The 22,741-nt window shown below is 39.1% G+C and overlaps 1 gene segment (V, D, J or C); it reads left to right on the top strand.

Annotated features, from left to right (window-relative positions):
* The first annotated feature begins 1,441 nt into the window (after positions 1 to 1,441).
* On the top strand, positions 1,442 to 22,011 carry LOC145524195 (T cell receptor gamma constant 2-like). The segment is given in 8 exon segments: positions 1,442 to 1,602; positions 1,689 to 1,979; positions 10,631 to 10,693; positions 14,557 to 14,886; positions 17,879 to 17,938; positions 18,445 to 18,492; positions 18,777 to 18,818; positions 21,411 to 22,011. Coding segments are annotated over 8 exon segments (1,053 nt in total).
* The last annotated feature ends 730 nt before the right edge of the window (positions 22,012 to 22,741 follow it).

The following is a 22,741-nucleotide window of genomic DNA, read 5'->3' as shown; positions in this document are numbered from 1 at the left end:
CTGTTCCCCATGAAGTGATAGGACCAGATGCCATGATCTTAGTTTTCTGAACGTTGAGCTTTAAGCCAACTTTTTCACTCTCGTCTTTCACTTTCATCAAGAGGCTCTTTAGTTCTTCTTCACTTTCTGCCATAAGGGTGGTGTCATCTGCATATCTGAGGTTATTGATATTTCTCCCGGCAATCTTGATTCCAGCTTGTGTTTCTTCCAGCCCAGCGTTTCTCATGATGTACTCTGCATATAAGTTAAATAAGCAGGGTGACAATAGACAGCCTTGACGGACTCCTTTTCCTATTTGGAACCAGTCTGTTTTTCCATGTCCAGTTCTAACTGTTGCTTCCTGACCTGCATACAGGTTTCTCAAGAAACAGGTCAGATGGTCTGGTATTCCCATCTCTTTCAGAATTTTCCACAGTTTATTGTGATCCACACAGTCAAAGGCTTTGGCGTAGTCAATAAAGCAGAAATAGGTGTTTTTCTGGAACTCTCTTGCTTTTTTGATGATCTAGCAGATATTGGCAATTTGATCTCTGGTTCCTCTGCCTTTTCTAAAACCAGCTTGAACATCTGGAAGTTCACGGTTCACGTACTGCTGAAGGCTGGCTTGGAGAATTTTGAGCATTACTTTACTAGCATGTGAGATGAGTGCAATTGTGCTGTAGTTTGAGCATTCTTTGTCATCTCCTTTGGGGAAGGGATAAATTAGGAATTGGAGATTAATATATACACACTACTATATATAAAATGGGCTTCCCTGGTGGCTCAGTTGGTAAAAATCTGCCTGCAATGCAAGAGAGGTTCAATCCTGGGTTGGAAAGATCCCCTGGAGGAGGGCATGGCAACCCACTCCAGTATTCTTGCCTGGAGAATCCCATGGACAGAGGAGCCTTGTAGGCTACAGTCCATGGGGTCGCAAAGCAAAGGACACAACTATGAGACTAAACCACCACCAAATATAAAATAAACAACAAGGACCTACTGTATACCGCAGGAAACTCTACTCAATATTCTGTAATAAACTATGTGGGAAAAGAATCTGAAAAAGGATATATATATATCACTTTGCTGTACAGCTGAAACTAACACAACATTGTAATCGACTATACTATACTCTAAAATAAAAGTTAGAACAAAATGAAATAAAATAGTCCCAGGTTTCCCCATTTCTAAACTGAAGATATTATTTATCCCACAAGGTTTCAGGATTTAATAAAACAATGAGCATAAATCAGTTAGCACACTGCCAAAGTATATTTGATGCCCAATCACCGATCTCGGTATTCCTGTTTTATTATTCCACCAATATCCGTGAGTGTTTTCTCAGAACTTTCTCGTTTATCATTCCTCCCCTCACCCTGTGGTCAAACTCTTGTCTCCTCCCTCTGGCTCCTCCCTCCTCCACCCTTCCCTTATTTCTCTCACCAGTTGCCCCCGGTAGCCTGAGAGAAGCACCCACTCAGACCCTGACCTGACCTCCATCACACACCCAGGTGTGGAGCCTCCGGGCAATTTGAGCCCCCACCACCATGGGCTCTTCCCTCGGGGCAGGGGGCAGAGTCGTGCTGGGCCGCCTGGCCCTCCTCTGGGCCCTCGTGGTTCCAGGTGAGTCCCCGCGGCTTCCCCGTTGGGCCGGGCGGGATGCACCCAGAGGCTACGGGCTCACCCTGCCCTCATCGCATCCCTTGCAGGTATCCAGCAGGAGCTCAGACTGGGACAGCGGTCCGTGATGGTGGGGCACGCAGGTGGATCTATGACTGTGTCCTGCCGGGTCACTCGGTCTGTGGATTACGTCCACTGGTTCCGCCAGCTGGAGGGCCAGGCCCCTGAGAGGCTTCTCTATGTAGCCTTGTCCAAGCGGGATGTGCAGTGGGATTCGGTCCTGAAAGGTGATAAAGTCAACGCGGCCCGCGGCGGGGATGGCAAGAGCTGCACCATGTCCTTGATGAAGCTGGCGAAGAGCGACGAGGGCCTGTACTACTGTGCTGCCTGGGAATTGGCACAGCAGTGCGCGCAGCCCCGGGATCTGCACAAAAAGCCCTGAGACCCACTGCTCGCCCAGACCTGGCAACTGCCACTGCCTCCGAGTCCCTTAGGTTGCCTTGGTGTGATCTCTCAGTATCCTGACGACTGTGCAGGTGACAGGGACTTTTCTAAAGATCGTTCAGTTCAGCTTGTCTGGAGCATTTGGAGGAAAATCTGGACTGTTCAATCCACCAGCTACTAAACACATCCAGCTATTGAGCCCTTGAAATGTATTTAGTTCAAGAGTCCAAGCTGAGATGGACTGTATGTCTACAATACAAGCTATATATTGAAAATAGTTGCAGAAAAAAACAAGTGGAATATCTCCTTAATTATTTTTATATTGACTTACTGTTGAAATATTTTGGATATCTTGGACTAAGTAAAAATAGTCCTAACATTCATTTTAAGTGTCCTTTTTTTTTGATGCAGAAGCCAAAACATTTTCATCTATGGCTTGAATTGGTGACTCACATTTATTTCTAATGACAGCTCTGGTATTGACTAAAAATATAAAAATCTGACCATTTCCCTCGAAGGATGCACAGATAAAATGTCATATAAATGATTTCAAGGGGGAAGGACTGTCTAGATCTGCCACAAAATGTTTGAAAGCTGAGCCTGGAAGTGTATGCTTGATTCCAGTCTCTAAGTTGTTCACCCATTGTTATCATTTTTTCGGGGGAATAGACAGCAGTTAGAAGCCCAGGAAAAAATATTGGCAATGTCTCAGTGTCCTCATCTATTGGCATGCCTGGCACTCATGAGTTTGAGTTGATAAAAATCCTCATGGTGATGCAGTTAACCCTGGATGAGACATCAGATTCTCTGCTTTACACTTCTCTTTGTTTTTTAATTTATTTTTTTTTCATTGAAATATAGCTCACAATAGCCAAAACCTGCAAACAACCTAAACTTCCATCAACAAATGAATGAATAAAGACGATGTGGTGCATATACACAATGGAATACTACTCAGTCATAAAAAAGAATAAAATAATGCCATTTACAGCAACATGAATACAACTAGAGATTATCATACTAAGTGAAGTAAGTTAAAAATAGAAAGACAGACACTCTATTATATCACATATATGTGGAATCTAAAATATGGCACAAATGAACCTATCTATGAAACAGAAACAGACTCAGGGGCATAGAGGACAGACGTGTGGTTGCCAAGGGGAAGGAGGGTGGGGGAGGGAAGGACTGGGAGCTTGGGATTAGCAGATGCAAACTATTATGTATAGAATGGATTGGCAAAAAAGTCCTATTGTATAGCACAGGGAGCTATATTCAGTATCCTATTATACACGTCTTCTTGAATGTCACCACATATGGAATTTTGAGTGAATCTCTGGCTACTCTGCTCTCCTCTATAAAATGAGGAGGTTGGACAGCTAAAAGTATATGCCTCTGATCTCTGCATTTATAGGAAAATTACACAAATCACTTATCACTATACTCACTACCTTCTTATGAAAAGAAGAAAAAAAAAAGAAAGCCTGTGTCACTGATTCTTCAACCCCCAAACAGGAAAGCCCCTGATGCTGTATGAGGAAGAGAAATAAAATCTTTTTGAAGTTTAAGCTGAATTTAGACCCTTTTCAAGTGGAAATTCAAAGTTTATGTACAGCTTAATAGCAATAGTAAAACAATTAGTAAAAGGAAAGTGTAAAAAATTCTGAATTGTTCCTGCAGATTCCTAAACTCATTGTCTACCTCCCTGAGCTCTGATTTTGCAGTTAGAAATGTATAATTCATATATGCTTTCTATCTGAAAGAGCCCAACCCCCAACCCTGCACTGAAGGCCTAATTCAAAGCTAAGATCCCCCAGTACGTGTTAGAAGAGGTGGAGGTAAAGGGGACGGAAACTTACTCCAGCTCTGTTTCACACCCGTTTACTTCATCTTCCCCATCATCCTAATACAACCCTTTCCTGTTCTTGCAGCCACACCAATGCCTGAGTCCACAGAGAGTGAATTCTTTGAACTGGTGACAATGTGGCCAACAAGAAGAACCAGCTTGTCACCCATGTCCTTACAGAGCTATTAATACATGGTCCACAGTCCCCAGGAAGAGACAGCCCAGTGCCTCTGCTGTGAACCTCGACTATGCTCTGAACCCTATTCTCACCCCTCACTGACTCTGGCTTTTCCCTTATGAGCTCTGTGACCTTAAGCAAGATCTTCACGCTTTTAAGCATCAGTTTTCTCAGGTCTAAAGCAGAATACAACCATTCCAAAATGTCTCTCTCTTGGAATCATACCACTTAATGTCAGTTGCAACCTCCACGGTGATAGATTAGCTCTTTTCTGCATGAAAATCCTACTGAGACATATTTAGAAACCTAGACTATACCTGTCTTGGGTGATCTCATTTTCAGGGTAATCACTGCCAGGATGAAAGACATGGTCCCAAGACTGTCACTTGCTTTGGGAAGCATTTCAGCTAGTCTGTCTCTTTCAAAGTGAGGGATGTAGGATGGCAAAGGCATGGCTGTGTATTGTGCTGATGCCCCAGGTCATGTTCATTGAGGGCAGTGTGATAGAGTAGAATAGTAATAGATTTTTATTAATTTTTAAAAAACTTTATTGGTATATAGTTGTTAATTTTTGAATCAAACTTTTCTGACATTAATTTTCCATTCCTCTTTGGCACAGGAAAAATAGGACATTTACAGTCAGCTCCTTCCTTGCTCATGTTAGGTGTGAGATGGTTGGGGATCTCCCTCAACGACAAAGATGGCTGTGGCTGCCCCACAGCCTTGACCATGAAGCTCCATCACAGAGTGTATACTGGGAGGCAAGGCTGAGATCTCTAGCAGCCTATGACAGAGAGTTCTTCTGTCGGGAGATACCAATGCTCTCATTCAAGTCAGGGAACTAAGGGGATGCAAAGGGTGTACCCCGGTCCACATTAGGTCCTTTCAGTGGTATCTCTGTGACCTGCCTCTTTCCAAAAAGAGAAGGAGCCGAGAGGAAGGAGATACAGGTCTGATCCACTGAACTCCTGTGTTATATCTGGATTGTGCTATGCATCTTCCTTATAATGATGTGAGACATAGGTGTTCTTACTACACTTTCAGAGCTAGAACACTGAGTGTTAGATAGCAAATAAATCAAGCAGGTAATAGGCAAAGTTAGAATTAAAATCACTTTGTTGTACACGTGAAACTGACAGAACATTGTTAATCGACTATCTTCCAAAAGGAACTAAAAATTGTTTTAAAAAGAATTAAAAGCAGTATTGAATGATTCCATGTTCCCTTCTGTAGCACACTGTGGGCACTTGGTATTACAGAAATGTTTGCATTCCAGCTTTATCATTTTCTAGCTGATCATCCATCCTTATGTTACATCCCCATCTCTGTGGAGACTTGTTTCTTGGCTCAAAATACCATCATTTACATAAAATGAGCTAATGAGTGTAACTGTTTTTGAAAATATAGTGTAAACATTGTATTAAAGAATTACAGCTTTATTTTAACATTTTTCTTTTGTACCAATAATATCTATCATATAGATTTATCTCCATAGGAAAGGCATTATGCTTGATGCAGTAAGGGATTTAACAATGCCAGGGTGGGTCTGGAGTGGACAGGGGGATAGTCACGGTCAGTCCTGTCTGTGTCCTGGCAAATGGACAGCTCATCTGTACTCAGAGGAGCATTCAGCTGCTTCTGGCAATTTCTTTTTCTCTTTATCCAACTGAGTGGCTTAAGATTACAGAACAGTCTGGAAGACATTTCTTCTTTCATCTTAAGAGACCTGGCCTTTGCTCTCAAATTTTAGTTTAAATAAGGAATCTATAATTTCAAGGAAAATAGTATTCTACAAATTTCTTCTTTTATCCTATGAAAGACAATAAATCATCACGGAACTTGTGTTCTCATTTCTAATTATTGCGGTAAAGAATCAAGTTGCCTGTCACTAATTATTACAGAAATGCAAATCAAAACAATGAAGATTTACCTCACACTGGTCAGAATGCATCATTAAAAAGTCTACAAATAACAAATGCTGGAGAGATGGTGAAGAAAAGGGAACTCTCTTACACTGTTGATGGGAATGTAAATTGCTGCAGCCACTGTGGAGAACATTACAGAGGTTCCTTAAAAAACTAAAAATAGAGTTGCCATATGATCCAGCAATCTCACTCCTAGGCATTTATCTGGACAAAACTATAATTCAAAAAGATACATGCACCCAAATTTCATAGCACCAACATTTACAATAGCCAAGACATGGAACCTACCTAATGTCCATTCACAGTTGAATGGGTAAAGAAGAGGTGGTATATATACACAAGGGAATACTACTCAGCCCTAAAAAAGAATTAAATAACACCATTCACAGTGACATGGATGGGCCTAGAGATGATATGCTAAATGAAGTCAGACAGAGTAACACAAACATCGTGTAATATCATTTATATGTGGAATCTAAAATACGACACAGATGAACTTATTTACAAAACAGAAACACACTCACAGACATAGAAAACAAGCTTATAGCTACCAAAGGGGAAACGGGTGGGAAAGGGATAGATTAGGAGTTTGGGATTAGCAGATACAAACTATTATATATAAAATATATAAACAACAAGGTCCTACTGTATAGCATAGGGAACTATATTTAATATCCTATAATAAGCATATAGGAGAAGAATATATATATATATATATATATATATATACATATACACACACATATATATGTATAATTGAATCACTTTGTTGTAAATGGTCTATTAAGTGACAAACACTTTTCTGAATTTTCTTTTATCGTTTAAGATAAAAAAAACATCGTTCTCTTTTCTCCGATAATTTGCAAAATATGTATTACTGGTTTTCATCTTAGAAGCTAACACAACATTGTAAGTCAACAATACTCTCCCTCCCCCAAAACAGAATCATGTTACCCGATGAATGGAGAACTTTGTCCACATTTCTCAAGTACACTTGAATTGGAAAATTTGCATTTTCAGTTACTGAAAAGTTTCCTCCTTTCAGAAATATAGTCCCAAATCACTAACTGAGCAGCCCTGGTGTTTGTGAGAACAGAAGAGCTTTTCCTTTGATGTGAACTCTGAGCAGTTTCAACACAGCTGAACACCTGGAAATTAAAAAAAAAAAAAGTCTTAATTCTTTGAATACAATTCCTGGAAATATGGGAAAGGAGAACAGGTGGTTAACCTGCTAGTGTCAAACTCTTCTTTTCCTGCTTTTATCCTTTTCATTTTTTATCAGTATTGTCAATGATTAGTCCACCATGGAAAACAGATATTTGGGCCCATTGATCTGAGGAAAACTTATAAAATATCAGATGCCATAAAACCCATTATCAAGGACTTCCAAAAGAACTCAGAAGGTCAAATTGTCAGCCCGAAGGTGTTAAACTGCTAGTCACTTCATGAAGGTAGGAGAAGGCTGAGATCATTGTAGGAGCCTGAACCAGTATGACAGCTCAGTTTGGAAGAAGATGTTTGGAGAAGGAGCTAAGCTCATAGTAGCTCCCTGTGGTAAGTAACATTTTTTCTATGTTTACCTTAGTCATGAAAGACTGATAGATGCTTTTCAGAAAAAAACCCAAAAACTTAAAATCCCCCATAATGACTGCCACATACTTGGCCTCAGCATGCGAACAGCAGTTTTGCAGCTAGTGGTCACTGTGTATGGATGTACGTGGAAACAAAACTACTTCCTGCTTGTAAGCCACTGAAATTCATCTTTTAGAATATCCACACACACACACGCACAATAGACTCAGGCTAGAAATTAAAATATTTTAAGGACTATATCTGTTTCATTGTTTCATTTATGTTTGAATATACTTACACCATTACCATAATATGTGATTATGTCAGTAAAGTTGTTGGCAAAGTTTATGTCAGTAAAGTTTTTTGTAAAGGAATTTACAAAAAAAAATTCCTTTTCTTATAAATGGTTTATTAAGTGAGAAACACTTTTTAAATTTTCTATTCTCTATAGTTTTCCCCCAATAACCTGCAAAACCTGTATTACTGATCTTCACCTAAGACCTAACAGCAGTGCAAAAAAAATTTCTTATCATAAATGACTATATAACATTTGTAAATCCCACTTCTTGTTACTCTAGTTTCATAGAGGGAAGCTGAGAGCAGTCAGAATGTATGTCATGACAATTCTTGCTGCATTGCTTGGAAATGGACCAGTGTAATGGAATTTGTGAGTTCAAGCCATCTCAGCTCCAAAGTCCATGAAAAGAGTCTGCATGGTGGAACATCCTCACTTGCTCATTCTCTCAGCAAACATTTTTTGAGGACTGTTTCTGTGCGGACGCTGGAGACAGAAGTGTGAACAAGACACAGAACAAATCCCAACACTCAAACAGCTTGTAGTCTAGTGGAAAAGCATTCTAGATGCTGGCTTGATTGGGCCCATATTCTATGGCCTGTGGCTGTCAGAGAAACAACAGATCTTGCATTGGTGAGCTTGTTTCTTTCTCAAATGATGTAATAGTTATTGCTTATAAAATTCATATATTTTATCTGTCCAAAGAATTTGATAAAATGACCCCAAGCTGTCCCACTATAGAGAAGAATAATAATATCAGCTACTATTTGCTGAGGGCTAGACATCATGATAAGTAGTTTCAGTGCCTTATCTTTTCCTCAGAAGGAATCCTCCTCTTCCCATTCCACAGATAAGAAAACTGAGGTTTAGAGAAGTTCAGGTACTTGCCTAAAGTCACATAACAAGTTACTGTGGCAAATATTGGGATTCAGTAGAGACTTGTTTATTCCAAAGGACAGAGTCTGGACCATTACAGAAGGTGAGAAAAATGAAGTCTAAGTTTTTATATTCTGAACATTTACTCCTCTGTAGCTTGATCTTTTAAATGGATTATTTAATTGACTTCTTAATTTGTAATAGGTTATAATTTGTATTATTACTCGTGTGTGAAAACAGTGCTTCTGTTTATTTAAATTGCATGTTTCCAAAATTTATTTGTAAAGACCTAAGATAGAAAATGCCATGTACAGGAAGGGCATGAAATAAGAAGATCAAAGGCACCCAGGGAAGCAGGAAGAAAAAGGACTTCTAGCAGAAAGCACAGGTTAAGATTTTATTGCTCAAGGGTAGGAGAGTTATGTGTCTGCTCTAGCTCAATTAAAAAAGTGAATATAAAAAAGAAAAAAATGAAAAGGTGGTGAAATACATACTTTTTATTAGCTGATAAAATAAGCACACCAAATTTTTTAATATGATGTGTTTTTACAACACAAAATTAGAAAAGGACTTTAATACATCAAGTTAAGAGAAAAGTGAAATAAAGATGGCTATAGTCTTCAACATCCACTTTATAAAATGGAAGAAATGGTCTTTAATCAAACCCATTTATACTACCAGTTCATCAGTGCTACGGATACCATAACATTGAATGTCATTTCCAGATGGTGACCCTCAGCAGATAGGGTCAGGCAGGTAAGGTTTTCACAATCCAACATGACAATAATAGGATTTGAGAGCCAGGCATCCTATCATTTCTCTTATCGAACTGCCTTGAAGGCCAAGAGTTGCAAGCTGAATTCTACTCATGAGCTGGAGAGAAGTCAGTCTGAGGCTGAAATTTCTAGTAAAAGCTTGGAAAAATATTGATTGTGCTGTTGATTGAGCAGGAGGGGGAAGCCATTTGTTTTGGACAACACAAGTGAAGTAATTCCATATACTGACTATACATATTAGGCTTTAGCCAATGCTCCCTTTGAGTTGCTTAACCCTGAAAATACAGCGGGTAATACTAGATAAACAATTGCCTTTAAGCTGTGTGTATGAAAAGCACGTGTCCTATGACAATGGCTTTGAGAATTCCTGACATGGGGAGCATAGTAGAAGGCAAACAAAGGAACCAATCTTCACAGTTAATTGCCACAGACTCAGCTGCAACCCCAAAATACTGAATTCCCATCAGTAAGGGCAAGCCCTGGTCCCATGATATTAAAATATTATGTTGGAGCACACAATCAGCTAATAATAAGAAATCACTAATAATAATGATAATAATTTTTATGGTCTTTCTTTTCCATAGCATTTTTTTTTTTTTTTTTTTATAAATTTATTTATTTTACTTGGGGGCTAATTACTTTACAATATTGTAATAGTTTTTGCCATACATTGACAAGAATCAGCCATGGGTTTACATGTGTTCCCCTTCCCGAACCCCCCACCCACCTCCCTCCCCCTCCCATCCCTCTGGATCATCCCACTGCCCCGGCCCCGAGCCCTTGTCACATGCATCGAACATGGAATGGTGCTCTGTTTCACATATGACAATACACATGTCTCCATAGCATTTTTAATCAAATCACTTTTTCAGATCTTGTTTCATATTGGTCTCACTTCAGCATTAAAAGGGATGTCAAACTGATTCACGCTAACACTATGTTTTCAAATAAACAAACACCGAAAACTTTAATTTACCTGATTAGCTCAGCGATGCAATCTGTTATGAGCAAAGTGAATCAGGACCAGAAACTTGGTCTCTTGTATCCCAGGCTGTCACGATTCCACTAGGATTTAAAGAACTCAGAGAAGCTAAATTAGTCTAAAGTTTTTGTCACAAGTTGAATCACTGTGGAATTTAAACAACATGATCTTTGGTGAAGGAACAAAAGTTTTCGTCCTAGGTAAGTACCTGAAGAAGGGCATTTTTTTTCAAGGTAGTGGAGGGAAGGCAAGAAACAAATTGGAATAATAGTTTAAAATGTTTGGGAAAATGGGAATGTGAATGGGGATTAGATGTAGCAATTTAGGAAAGATATTAAAACAAATCCTTAGAGCATACTGTAGACAACTGTGTGCAAATATAGTAGGATTTGGCTTTGTGAACATGTGGAAATATATAAAGGGTTCCTGTATAACGTATGTGATCATCATGAAAGTGCTTGGTCCAAGGCCGAAGTTGGTTATTATAGGTAAGTTTTGTGAGCTGACACATTTCCTTTCCTGATGGCAAAGGGGTGTTTTCAAAGAACCTGGCTTTGGAGTCACTTTGATCAGGATGTCTGGGTCTACCATTTACTGTTTATGAGCACTTGGTCAGTTATTCTTTGGCCTCAGTTTCTGAATCCACAAAATGGGATAGTCATATGTGTCCAGCAGGTATCCTATGAGAATTCAATGAAAGCCTGTCAGTAGTGTCCCTAACACACTGTGGAACACATTGTCGGTGCTAGATAGGTGTATCCACACTCTATTCAAATGCAAAGGGAAAACTGTACCCAGGAAGAAGAGTTGTTTGCATCCAAAAATATTGACAGAAGAGAAATTCTTCAGAGGATGCAGCTGTACTTCTAACTCCTTAAACAAAAAGTTATCTTACTGTCCACTCACACACACAAAATTGAATTGGGAGGTTATTTGTCTCTCTTTAACAGACTGCTTTCTATTTGTCAAGAAAAAGGAAGTTAACGTGTATTTGTTTTTATATTTGTTGTTCTTCTATGTGTTTTACATCTGAATCCTTTCACTTAATTGATATCACCTCTAACACAAACATTTATTGGCCCTTAGCCAATAAACTTGGGCTTCATGATCATATTTATCAGAAAAATTTTAATTCATAAATTAAATGATCATGATGTGAAGTCAATTAAATACAGATACAAAGGTCATAATGTAATTTGCTTATTTAAATGTGGAATAGTTCTAATTATTTAATTTATAAAATATAAGTAAAAATAGAGTACTCTTAAACAATAAAAGCAAAGTATGTGATGGGAGAAATATATAGTATCTTATTATCATAATCAAGAAAATACTATTTACACCATAAGTGAAGTGTATAAAATTAAACACATTAGGACCTAATTGTATTTGCAACGTAAGTTTAAAAATGACCTCTGTTTGCTTACTTCTTTAGTAGAAAACTCAGGAATTTTGCTACAGAGGAAAAATTTCTCAAGAATTTTTTTCTTTTTCTTTTCAAATGAGAAGTTTAATTTTTCTGTTCTTAAGCAACTGCCCTCAGAATGATTAAACCAACTCTCAACTAGCTCAAAGAGAATATGAGTAAAGTATTTGTGTATTCATTTGGAAATAAATTGGAAAGAGTTTTAACATTTATAATTTCAACCATTATTTTAACCATAAATATATAAACAAGAAACATTCCAGCATTTAAGTGGGATCATTTGTAAACCATGTTTTGTTATATATGTTGACATCATGTCTATAAGAAATTCAGGAAGCATACATTTAATTTTTAACTGTATACTTTATGTAGCAGATGAAAACAGAGTAAACCATGGAGCTCTAAAGAAGTTCAGCAAACTTATAGGGTAGATTTAACACTGGGGGAGACACAGAATCAAAATACTGTGCATTCTTCATCATGCTTAAACTTGAAATGCAATTTCAAAAGAAAATGTGCCTTGGTAAACATTCTCTGAAGTGAAGCAAAATTCTAATAAATGCATTACTTGATAAGGTTTATATAAAGCATGTCAGAAAATTATATCTTTTTTAATAGAAGTTTTGGAAATATTGCTATTTTGTTTCCAAATTCAAGGCACTGTAAACAATCAACTCCTCCACTCAAAAATCTGAAAGTTTTCAGATCTGAAGTGCGGATGTCATATAAAATTAGAAACCCACCAGAAGAATCCCATCACTTCAGAAATGGGCGGGTGATCCACATTTGAAGCTGTAAGTTCAACATCACAGATCGTCGAGTACTCAGGGACACTAATTCCCATTATAAAAAATGACTGCATATTGTTTCAAAATACAATAAATTTCCTACTGACATTTATTTATATGAAAAGTAAGATAAATATGGTTCATTCCAGAGTAGTTAAATGAAGTTCTGCAGAGTTGCAAAACATGAGGATGAGTTATGCGGCCAAAGAGAGCACAAGTTACAAAATAGGATAGGAAGGGAAAGTAGTGGAGAGAAGGGAACTTTCCTACACTGTTGGTGGGAATGCAAATTGGTGCAGTGACTATGCACAACAGTAGGGATGTTCCTTAAGAGACTGAAAATAGAGCTATCATATGATCCTGCAATCCCACTCCTGGGCGTATTCCCAGAGAAAAACATGGTCTGAAAAGATACAAGCACCTCTATGTTGATAGCAGCGCTATTCACAATATCCAAGACCTGAAAGTAACCTAAGTGTCCAATGACAGAAGAATGGATAAAGAAGCTATGGTGTGTGTGTGTTTGTATGTAGATATATGCTGGAATATTACTTAGCCATTAGAAAGGATGAAACAATACCATTTGCAGCAACATGGATGGACCTAGAGATTGTTGTACCAAATGAAGTAATTCAGACCGAGAAAGAGATAAATATGATATGATATCTCTTATATGTAGAATCTAAAAAGAAATGATACAATTGAAATTATTTACAAAACAGAAGCAGACTCACAGACTTAGAGAACAAACTTATGGTTACGGGGGAAGGGTGGAGGGAGGGATAGTGAGGGACTTTGAGACTGACATATACACACTGCTATATTTAAAATGGATAACCAACAAGGACCTACTGTATATAGCACAGGGAAGGGAACTTTGCTCAATATTCTGTAACAATCTAATTGGGAAAAGAATTTGAAAAAGAAGAGATACATGTGTATGTACAACTGAATCACTTTATTATACATTTGAAACTAACATAGCATTGTTAATCAGCTATACTCAAATATAAAATAAAAAGCTTGAAAAAAGGAAAAAGTCAAAGATTCTCACCTCTAGAGAAACTATCAAAGTTACCTGGACTTCTCCCCCATTCTCATTCCCACCACACACCCAAACGCTTCATTTTCTTAATATAATTTTATTTTTTTAATTTTTGTCCTTGCTGCATCTTCTGTGCTGCAACATGGGCTTTTCTCTAGTTTCAGATAGTGGGGCTACTCTTCATTGCAGTGCGGGCTTCTCATTGCAGTGGCTTCTCTTGTTTGAAATGTGGGCTCTAGGCCACGGGGCTTCATAGTCGCAGCACAGGGCTCAGTAGTCGTGTCTTCTGGGCTCTAGAGCACAGGCTCAATAGTTGTGGTGCAGGGGCTTAGTTGCTCGAAGCATGTGGGATCTTCTGGATCAGGGATCGAATCTGTGTCTCCTACATTGGCAGGAGGATTCTTTACCACTGAGCCATTAGGGAAGCCCACCCATCTACTTTAAAACAGGCTCCACTATGATAGAACAAAAGAGATGTTAAAAAAATAAACGTGTTCATGAATTTTGAAAGGAGATAAAACTCATACCCCATCTTACCATGTGGAAAAAGAACAAAGGCCAACGTGTAATCCAGGTTCTACTATGCTAGCTGTGACTTTGGGCAAGTTACATAACCTCTTGAACGTCTCTTCCTATTGAAAATAAGAAGGATAGTAAGTCCCTTACAATTTACTGTTATTGGAATCCATGATGAGCCCTAATTCAGTGACACGTTTTCTTCCTTTTATTACATGCTAGTTTATTCCATGGTTCTCTGGGTTTCTCTAATAACTATTTTAAATTCTTTTCTATCTCCCTCTGCAGATAAAAAACTTCCTGCAGATACTTTTCCCAAACCCACAATTTTTCTTCCTTCAATTAATGAAATCAACCATCACCAGGCTGCAACATATCTTTGTCTCCTGGAAAAATTTTTCCCTGACATTATTAAGGTTTCTTGGAAAGAAAAGAATGGCAACAGAGCTCTGCCATTCCAGCAGGGAAATACCACGAAGACCAATGACACATACATGAAGTTCAGCTGGCTGACAGTGACAGAAAACTCCATGAAGAAAGAGCACGTATGCATCGTCAAACATGATAAAAATCCAAGAGGAAAAGATCAAGAGATTCTTTTTCCTGCAGCGAATGAAGGTATGTGAATATAAACATAAATATAAATATAACCTCCCTCGGGCTTCCCTAGTGGCTCAGTGGTAAAGAATCCACCTGCCAATGCAGGAGACATGGGTTTGAGCCCTGGGTTGGCAAGATCCCCTGGATTAGGAAACACAAACCCACTCCAGTATTTTTGCCTTGGAAATTCCACAGACAGAGGAGCCTGGGTCACAAAAGAAGAGTGAGACATAACTCAGCAACTAAACGACAATAACCTCCCAGAACACAGCTTTTCAAAGACAATACCCAACTTTTCTGTCAAGTCAAATAAATACGCCTTTCTAAGATGTTTAATTATGTTTAATGGTAGCATGAATGTCCTGAAATTTCCACTAGAATTAAAATAGTACAGTCATAGGAACACAAAACAAAAAAAGAAAAAACATTTTTAAGCTTTCTCAGCCCCAGTTTCATCTTCCAAAATGTTATAGTCACAATGATGATTTTAGGGTCTTTGTATGGATTAAATGAAAGAAAACACGTGAAAGCGTCTGGTAACTTGGTGCACAACAAATCTGCAAAAAGAAATTCCACTTTTGATCATCTTGGTTGATCAGGAAATAAAAACATTTATATATCTTTCAGGAATGCTCTACTCACCAAGCAAAGTCATTCTCACTTTAATCCTGCTTTACTCAAAGTATAAGTCAGAAACAGTGAGTTATTAAATGACAAAATGATGTTCTTATGAGGAAGCCAGATTGCAGTTCAACAAAAAGTATTGAATTGGCTAAAAAGCTTATTTGGGTTTTTCATAAGATGTTATGGAAAAAACTTGAAAGAACTTTTTGACCAACTGAAGAGAATAATTTACTGCTGCAGTTTTATTATGGTCTTAGTTAAAATTTGTACTTTATTTACCACCTTGAAGTTAAATTCTGTAATTAAAGATTGGGTGAGACTAAAGTGTGCAAACTTATTCCCATTGTACATAATGAATGTACTTCTTGCTATTAGAAAAGGTCTTTCAAGATACTTTTATTGTAGCCCTAGCACATGCCAGGTCTGGAGGGATGTGTGGATGGACACACTGGGGTGAATTACTGTCCTAGGAGGATACACTACAGTCAAGAGAATATACACTTTTCTGGATGACTCAGGATCACTTGTGATCGAGGCATGACGTCCCAAAGCAACCCCTGTGAGCAGATGCTGGATGTGTCCAACTGGTGGGGGCAAAGTGCTGGGTGTATCTTGACCTTGACAGTGGTCCTCTAACTCCCTGGACTCGGGACTTAACGTTCTGAGTAATTCACCTAACAGACCAAAAGCCACAGAGTGCCCATCAGAGGAATCATTTTGTGCTTTTCTCTGTGGTTAGGAAGCCTTTTTAAGCAGTGGGAACCAAGCACATAAAATGAGCACAGATGTTTGCTGTGCACCAGTCTGAATTTCTGAAGTTAAGTCTTTATCTTCCCTGATTCTTAGTTTGTCCAAAGATCAAATGAAGCTTCAACATTTGCCTTGGCTTTGTTCGGGGACTGCAATGAAGAGCAAATGAAATCTAGTCCGCAAAAAATTTGCATTCCAAAACATAAATGGGTGTATTTATTTATGAATCTACTGTATTATTTATATTCTTTCCTTAAACTGATCAAAAGTAAGATTACAGAAACTCCCTAAATTTCTATTTCTACTCTAAGAAATAGATAAACAAATTTGCTAAATGTAGTTTAATATAATCATGGCTCTAACTGTCCTATTAGGTTTAATTTTTCAGTGATTAAGGAAAAATAAAAAGGGTAGTAGGTTTCATGGTAATAATTACCATAAAGGAGACAAGTTTCCTTTCATCATGTGTGATACTTGGCACTTACTTTCTGAAATAAATGTTTCCTATGGGTTTAATGGCCATATAGCTAAAGAGGGCATTTCTGTAAATGTCATTCTTTAGTAAATTTCTAATGTTATTTTTTGAAGTTTCTTGTTTTTGATAAAAGTTAAGAATATTATATGGGCTTCTTCCTTGGGTTCAGATGGTAAAGAATCTCCTTGCAATGCAGGAGAATTGGATTCTATTCCTGGGTTGGGAAGATACTTTGTAGAAGAGAATCACAACCCACTCCAGTAGTCTTGCCTGGAGAATCCCACGGACAGAATAGCCTGGTGGGCTACAGTCCATGGGTTGTAAAAAGTCAGACAGGACTGAGAGACTAACACTTTCACTTTCAAGAATAGTGTATTGTTGTTCAGTCTCTCAGTTGTGTCTGACTCTTTGCGACCCCATGGACTGCAGCATGCTAGGCTTCCCTGTCCTTCACCATCTCCTGGAGCTTGCTCAAGCTCATGTCTATTGAGTTGGTGATGCCATCCAACCATCTCATCCTCTTGTCCCCTTCTAGTCCTGCCTTCTATCTTTCCCAGCATCAGGGTCTTTTCCAATGACACGGCTCTTCCCATCAGGTGGCCAAAGTATTGGAGCTTCAGTTTCAGCATCAGTCCTTCCAATGAACATTCAGGACTGATTTCCTTTAGGATGGACTGGTTGGATCTCCTTGCAGTCCAAGGGACTCTCATGAGTCTTCTCCAGCACCACAGTTTGAAAGCATCAATTCTTTGGCGTTCAGGAAAAAATTTACCTGAGCCAGACTCCCTTGAACGTGGGATTCAGGACGTGTTCATCTTGGGAACATCCTTTCATGTCAGCAGTAGATGCTGAAGATGTCGAGCAGCCACTTCTTCTGTTTGCCTTTCTGCAAATATTTCTTGAAATTGTGTTTTGGACAGACACTGTCATGTGTAGAAAACAATATATGAATTAGGTCTACTGAATTACATAGTATCAGATGAACTATTCCTGGATATGTAGGGCTCATATTTTAATCTGTCAGCAGATTATATATATAATATATATATGCTACATGCATACATACATATATATATATTATACGTACACATATAAACACATATGCACACTGTCAAATAATGAACATGAATAATTGACAATACTTTCTTTCATTTATTGTAGTTTTCACCCCAGTTGTTACTACTACTGAGCCTCCAAATGATTGTTTGAAAGATGAAAGCGGTAAGTTTTTGTGTATGTTTGCTTTTATGTTGGGTTTCCCTGGTGGCTCAGTGGTAAAGAATCTGCCTGCAATGCAGGAGCCACAGGAGACATGGGTTCGACCCCTGGGTCAGGTAGATCCCCTGGAGGAGGGCATGGCAATCCACTCCATTATTTTTGCCTCGAGAATTCCATGGTTAGAAGAGCCTGGAGGGCCACAGTCCATAGGGTCTCAAAGAGTCGGACACGACTGAAGCATCTTAGCAGGCTTGCATGCATCTTCGTGTTATGCTTTAGTAATTTTTTCCCTTCTGATTAATTAACTTCTTTTGAACTTCTCTGGCTTAGATTAGAAAAGACCAATTATCTGGAATGGTAATGCTAAAAATTTTCATAGTTTTAAGAACCCACTGACTTGTCTATCAGCAGATTATATATATATATATATATACACACTTATATATACATACAGACACAGTCATAATGGGTGTGGACAATTGATTAATATTTGCTCTCATTTCTTCTAGAAGTCACTGATACTGATTTTACAAAAGCTTGTGCAAGAGGTGAAAGTGGTAAGTTTTTGTATATGTTTGCCTTCATGTCATCCAATAGCATTTTCTTTTCCTCCTGATGAAATTACCTTTTGAATTTTCCTGGTGTATGGTAGGAAAGACCAATTATTTCTGAAACTTTAAGATTCATACATTTGATCAGTGTCTCTCCTGTCTCTATTGGCAAATTTTATATATATGTATGTATATTGTGTACATATATACATACACACAAACATACATATACATATATATCATGTATCAAATAGTAAGTATGAACAATTGACTACTATTTTCTCTTCTAGAAGCCACTAATTCTACAAAAGCATGTCTGAAAGATGAAAACAGTAAGTTTTATCTGTATTTGCCTTCATGTCATTTTACAACACTTTTTTCCTCTTGATAAATTAAACTTTTGGACTTGGTTTAAGGCAGAAAATCAGCACGTCTGGATATTGCAAAATAGACTGTTATACAGTTCATAAGTAAATCTTAAGTAAGTCTATTATATAGACCGCTACACAGTCTATATATTTTAAGTTACACATATTTTAAGTAAATCCAACATTCTGTAATAGTCATCTTAACACAATAAATACTGGTTTTGGTGTGAGATGACTCTCAATTAGAGGATGCAGTGATACGCTCTGAATTATTCAACAGTGGGTTTCAGTCAATTGTGTAGCTTTTGATTATAGTGACTATGCGAAAATGATACCAAGTTGCTTTTATATATGTTGAGTCTTTGGTTGTTGCTAGTAGCTAATAACATAACTGGTGCTTATAGTTTCATATTCTTACAGAAGGCCTTATACTATGTCTCCCATGTATTTTAAGTATGATTCTCATAAAGCTCGTGAGAGGGTATATATTAATTTCCCCCCCATTTTACAGATGAGGGCGATGAGCTAAAATTAATTAAATCCCTTGTACTGAGTCTCACAGCTAGATCTGGAATTTCAACCCAGGACATTTGAATCCCTCCTCTAAGACATTGATATGGAGTAAGAAATCCACAAACCAAGGCCCTGACACAACGGATGTCTGGCCGGGGGTGTAAGTGCCTGGGCTTCCAGCTATCACAGACTAGAGTTCTTTGGTTATTAGTTGCATTAATGTAGGTACATTACTTACATTGCTGAACAGCAGGATCCTCACCTGCCAATAGGGAAGAATTACACCTAACACAGTCATTGAAGGGGGGTGCTTCCCTGGTGGCTCAGACAGTAAAGAAACTACCTGCAATGCAGGAGACCTGGGTTTGATCCCTGGGTTGGGAAGATCCCCTAGAGAAGGGCACAGCAACCCACTCCAGTACTCTTGCCTGGGGAATTCCATGGACAGAGAAGCCTGGTGGGCTACAGTCCATGGGGTTGCAAAGAGTCAGACATGACTGAACAACTAACACTTTCACTTTCAGTTATTGAAGAGATAAAGTCACCTATGAGGAATATCTCCATAGGGTATCCATTTAGCTGGCACAGGATCAGTACTAGTTGGTGGCCCCTTCTCCCTACATGAAGGTTCTTAGTGAATTTAGAAGCACTGGCTCTGGTCCTGCTGATCCCTTCTTCATTCTCAATGTGTCAGGGGGTCTGAAACTCAGCTAACACCTGACCTGACACTGGGCGGTAAGTTATGAGCATGTCACCTTCTGAGATCTTTTCTACACCATATACTAGTGATTCTGGAGTTCTGCCTCTATAAAGAGAGAAATTTCCTCAGGAACAGACTTTAGCCTTGTTGTTCCTTTAGCCAAATCATCATCCATCATCAGTGTTGTTAATTATGCCTTGACATCATATATTCCTTGTAAAACTTCAAAGTGCAATTAGCCTATAACATCACAGCCACGATGAGAGATATTTGGGACAGACAAGTGAGTGAGGCATGAGCGCCTAAACTTGCTGAGAATTGGGCTAACCACTTTCTTCCATTTTGCACAATGTTCATTTTACTACACACTGCACCACCCAGTGTAGACGCCACCAAATTTCACAGATCGTGACCTTTTTAGGAATCTCACTGATGCACAAGGTGTAATCCATCAGATCCTTCCACACCAGTGATTCGACTTGGTATTTATGCTAAACCTTTCGGTGTCTGGGGTATGCACTGAATGTGGAGATGCAGAACTACATGACAGCTAAGAATGTGCTCATTAGAATCATGTCACTGGGATTGAAATGTGGCTCCTGGTACTTTCTAAATGTGTGACGTCAGGCAAATTACACATCTCTGTCCTCAGTTTATTTGTAAAATGGGGGTTGAAAATAATGATCTCATAGGTTATTGTAAAAATTAAATAAGATTAAATATTTGCATGCAAAGCTCTCAGAAAAGTGTTTAGCGTTTGGTTAGTGGTTAATGAATATTATTCATTATTTTTTAGACATATGGCAAGGGTGTGAAGAAAATGCTGAAAGCAATTTATCACAAATGATTTTCTCTACTGGACTGCATTAAAAATATAACGTTACTTTTTAATATTTTGGAAGGTTCTACTGGATTTAGCTGAGGCTGTTAACTTGAACTGTGAGCTGAATTCTGAGCTGTCCTGGTGGTGGTGGTTGTGATGATAGATGTTTACTTTGGGGTTTGGTATTATAGGGGTATCACGCCAATGTAGATGATCAGAAGTAAATAATTGTGACCACATCACTTATTGGGCTTCCCTGGTGGCTCAGAGGGCGAAGAATCTGCCTGCAAAGCGGGAGACCTGGGTTTGATCCCTGGGTTGGGAAGATCCCCTGGAGGAGGGCATGGCAACCCACTCCAGTATTCTTGCCTGGAGAATCCCCATGGACAGAGGAGCCTGGCAGGCTACAGTCCGTGGGGTTGCAAAGAGTCGGACACAACAGAGCGACTAAGCACACACTGTTAGGAGGCGTGTCCTATCCTTTTGAAAGAATGGGTAATAATCACATGACTTCTCCTAGATACCGTGCAGCTGCAGTTCACATACAACTCTGCTTACTACACCTACCTCGTCCTCCTCCTCAAGAGTGCCATCTACTTTGTCATCACCTCCTTCTGTGTGTTTAGGAGAACAGGTGTCTGCTGTGATGGGAAGAGCTCGTGACAGAGGGGACAACAAAGGGGTCAATCTTCCTCCTTCATCTATTGTCCCAGAAATTCTCTACTGAGGACCTAGCCAGGCTTGCTTTCTGGGTTTGGGCTATTTTAGATGTTGTGTATAATTTTCTATCGTTGTGTAAGGGTTTTTCAAACCACTGGGCAGACAGTTTTCCTCTGTAACAAGGAATTCTGCCATTACTCAAAGGCACGGCCCAGGGCTAGTCCAGGGGAGCCTCTCCCACCACTGTCTCCACAACCGCATCAGCTCCTCCCCACCCCCAAGTCCTCATGCCCCCTGAGCACACGCAGCGGGCAGTTCCCTGTTTCCTCCCTGAGCACCTCCACTGAGACCACGGCCCTGATCGTCCCTGTCACACACCCTGGAGATGCTGGCTTTGCTACTTGAATCCTGTACTTTGATTTTCACAAGAAGCACAATAAATTTTAAAAAAGAAATCTAAAGTCCCTTTTTGTCTGTGTACTTTAATGTCATGAAATCTAATCAAGGTGAGAAACAGCATGACAACAGTGATATCAAATTCAGTTCTGCTTATAATTATGGCCAACACCACATTTCTAGGTCTTTCCCTGAGACAGTGGTTATGGTGCTCTCTTTGGGGGCCCTGGCTCCAAGGGGACCCACAGCCAAAAGAAGGTGCCCAGGTTCCTTCTCTTTCAGAGTCACCAGATTTAGACTCATTGGTTTGAGATGTTCCTATGGCAACAGTGTGACTGACACCCAGCATGACTTGCACTTGCATGTGATCAGATCCCTGGTAGTGCCTCACAAGCACTGCCTCCTGCTCCTCACATTAACCCCTTGAGAACTGCACCAACACCAGAGGGGCACTGGGTGGAGGGTGCAGCATGAAGTCTCTGACCCCCGAGGGCCTGGATTTGAACCCCGGGTCTGTATTAGTATCTGTGCGACCTCAGGTAGCGATTTGAGCTCTCAGTGCCATCATTTCCACGTCTGTGTAACAGAGTTACAGCTCTGTCTCCTGGAACGTGAGGAGTAGATATGTTAGTGATGCATGGACCATGCAAGCCCTCAGCAATATTAGGGCCATTAGACAGCAATCTACTGTCTGTAGCTGTACTATAAAGTTGGTAGATTCTACACCTATACAGAACTACCAAGAATCATCTGTAATCTCATATCCCTGCAGACAAGTTGGACTTGTCTTGAGGG

This window comes from Giraffa tippelskirchi, chromosome 10 (genome assembly GCF_054371585.1).
Source record: "Giraffa tippelskirchi isolate mGirTip1 chromosome 10, T2T-mGirTip1v1.2.pri, whole genome shotgun sequence".
Taxonomy (NCBI): domain Eukaryota; kingdom Metazoa; phylum Chordata; class Mammalia; order Artiodactyla; family Giraffidae; genus Giraffa; species Giraffa tippelskirchi.
The sequence above is the reverse complement of the archived record's forward strand: the minus strand, read 5'-3'. Positions and strand labels throughout refer to the sequence as shown.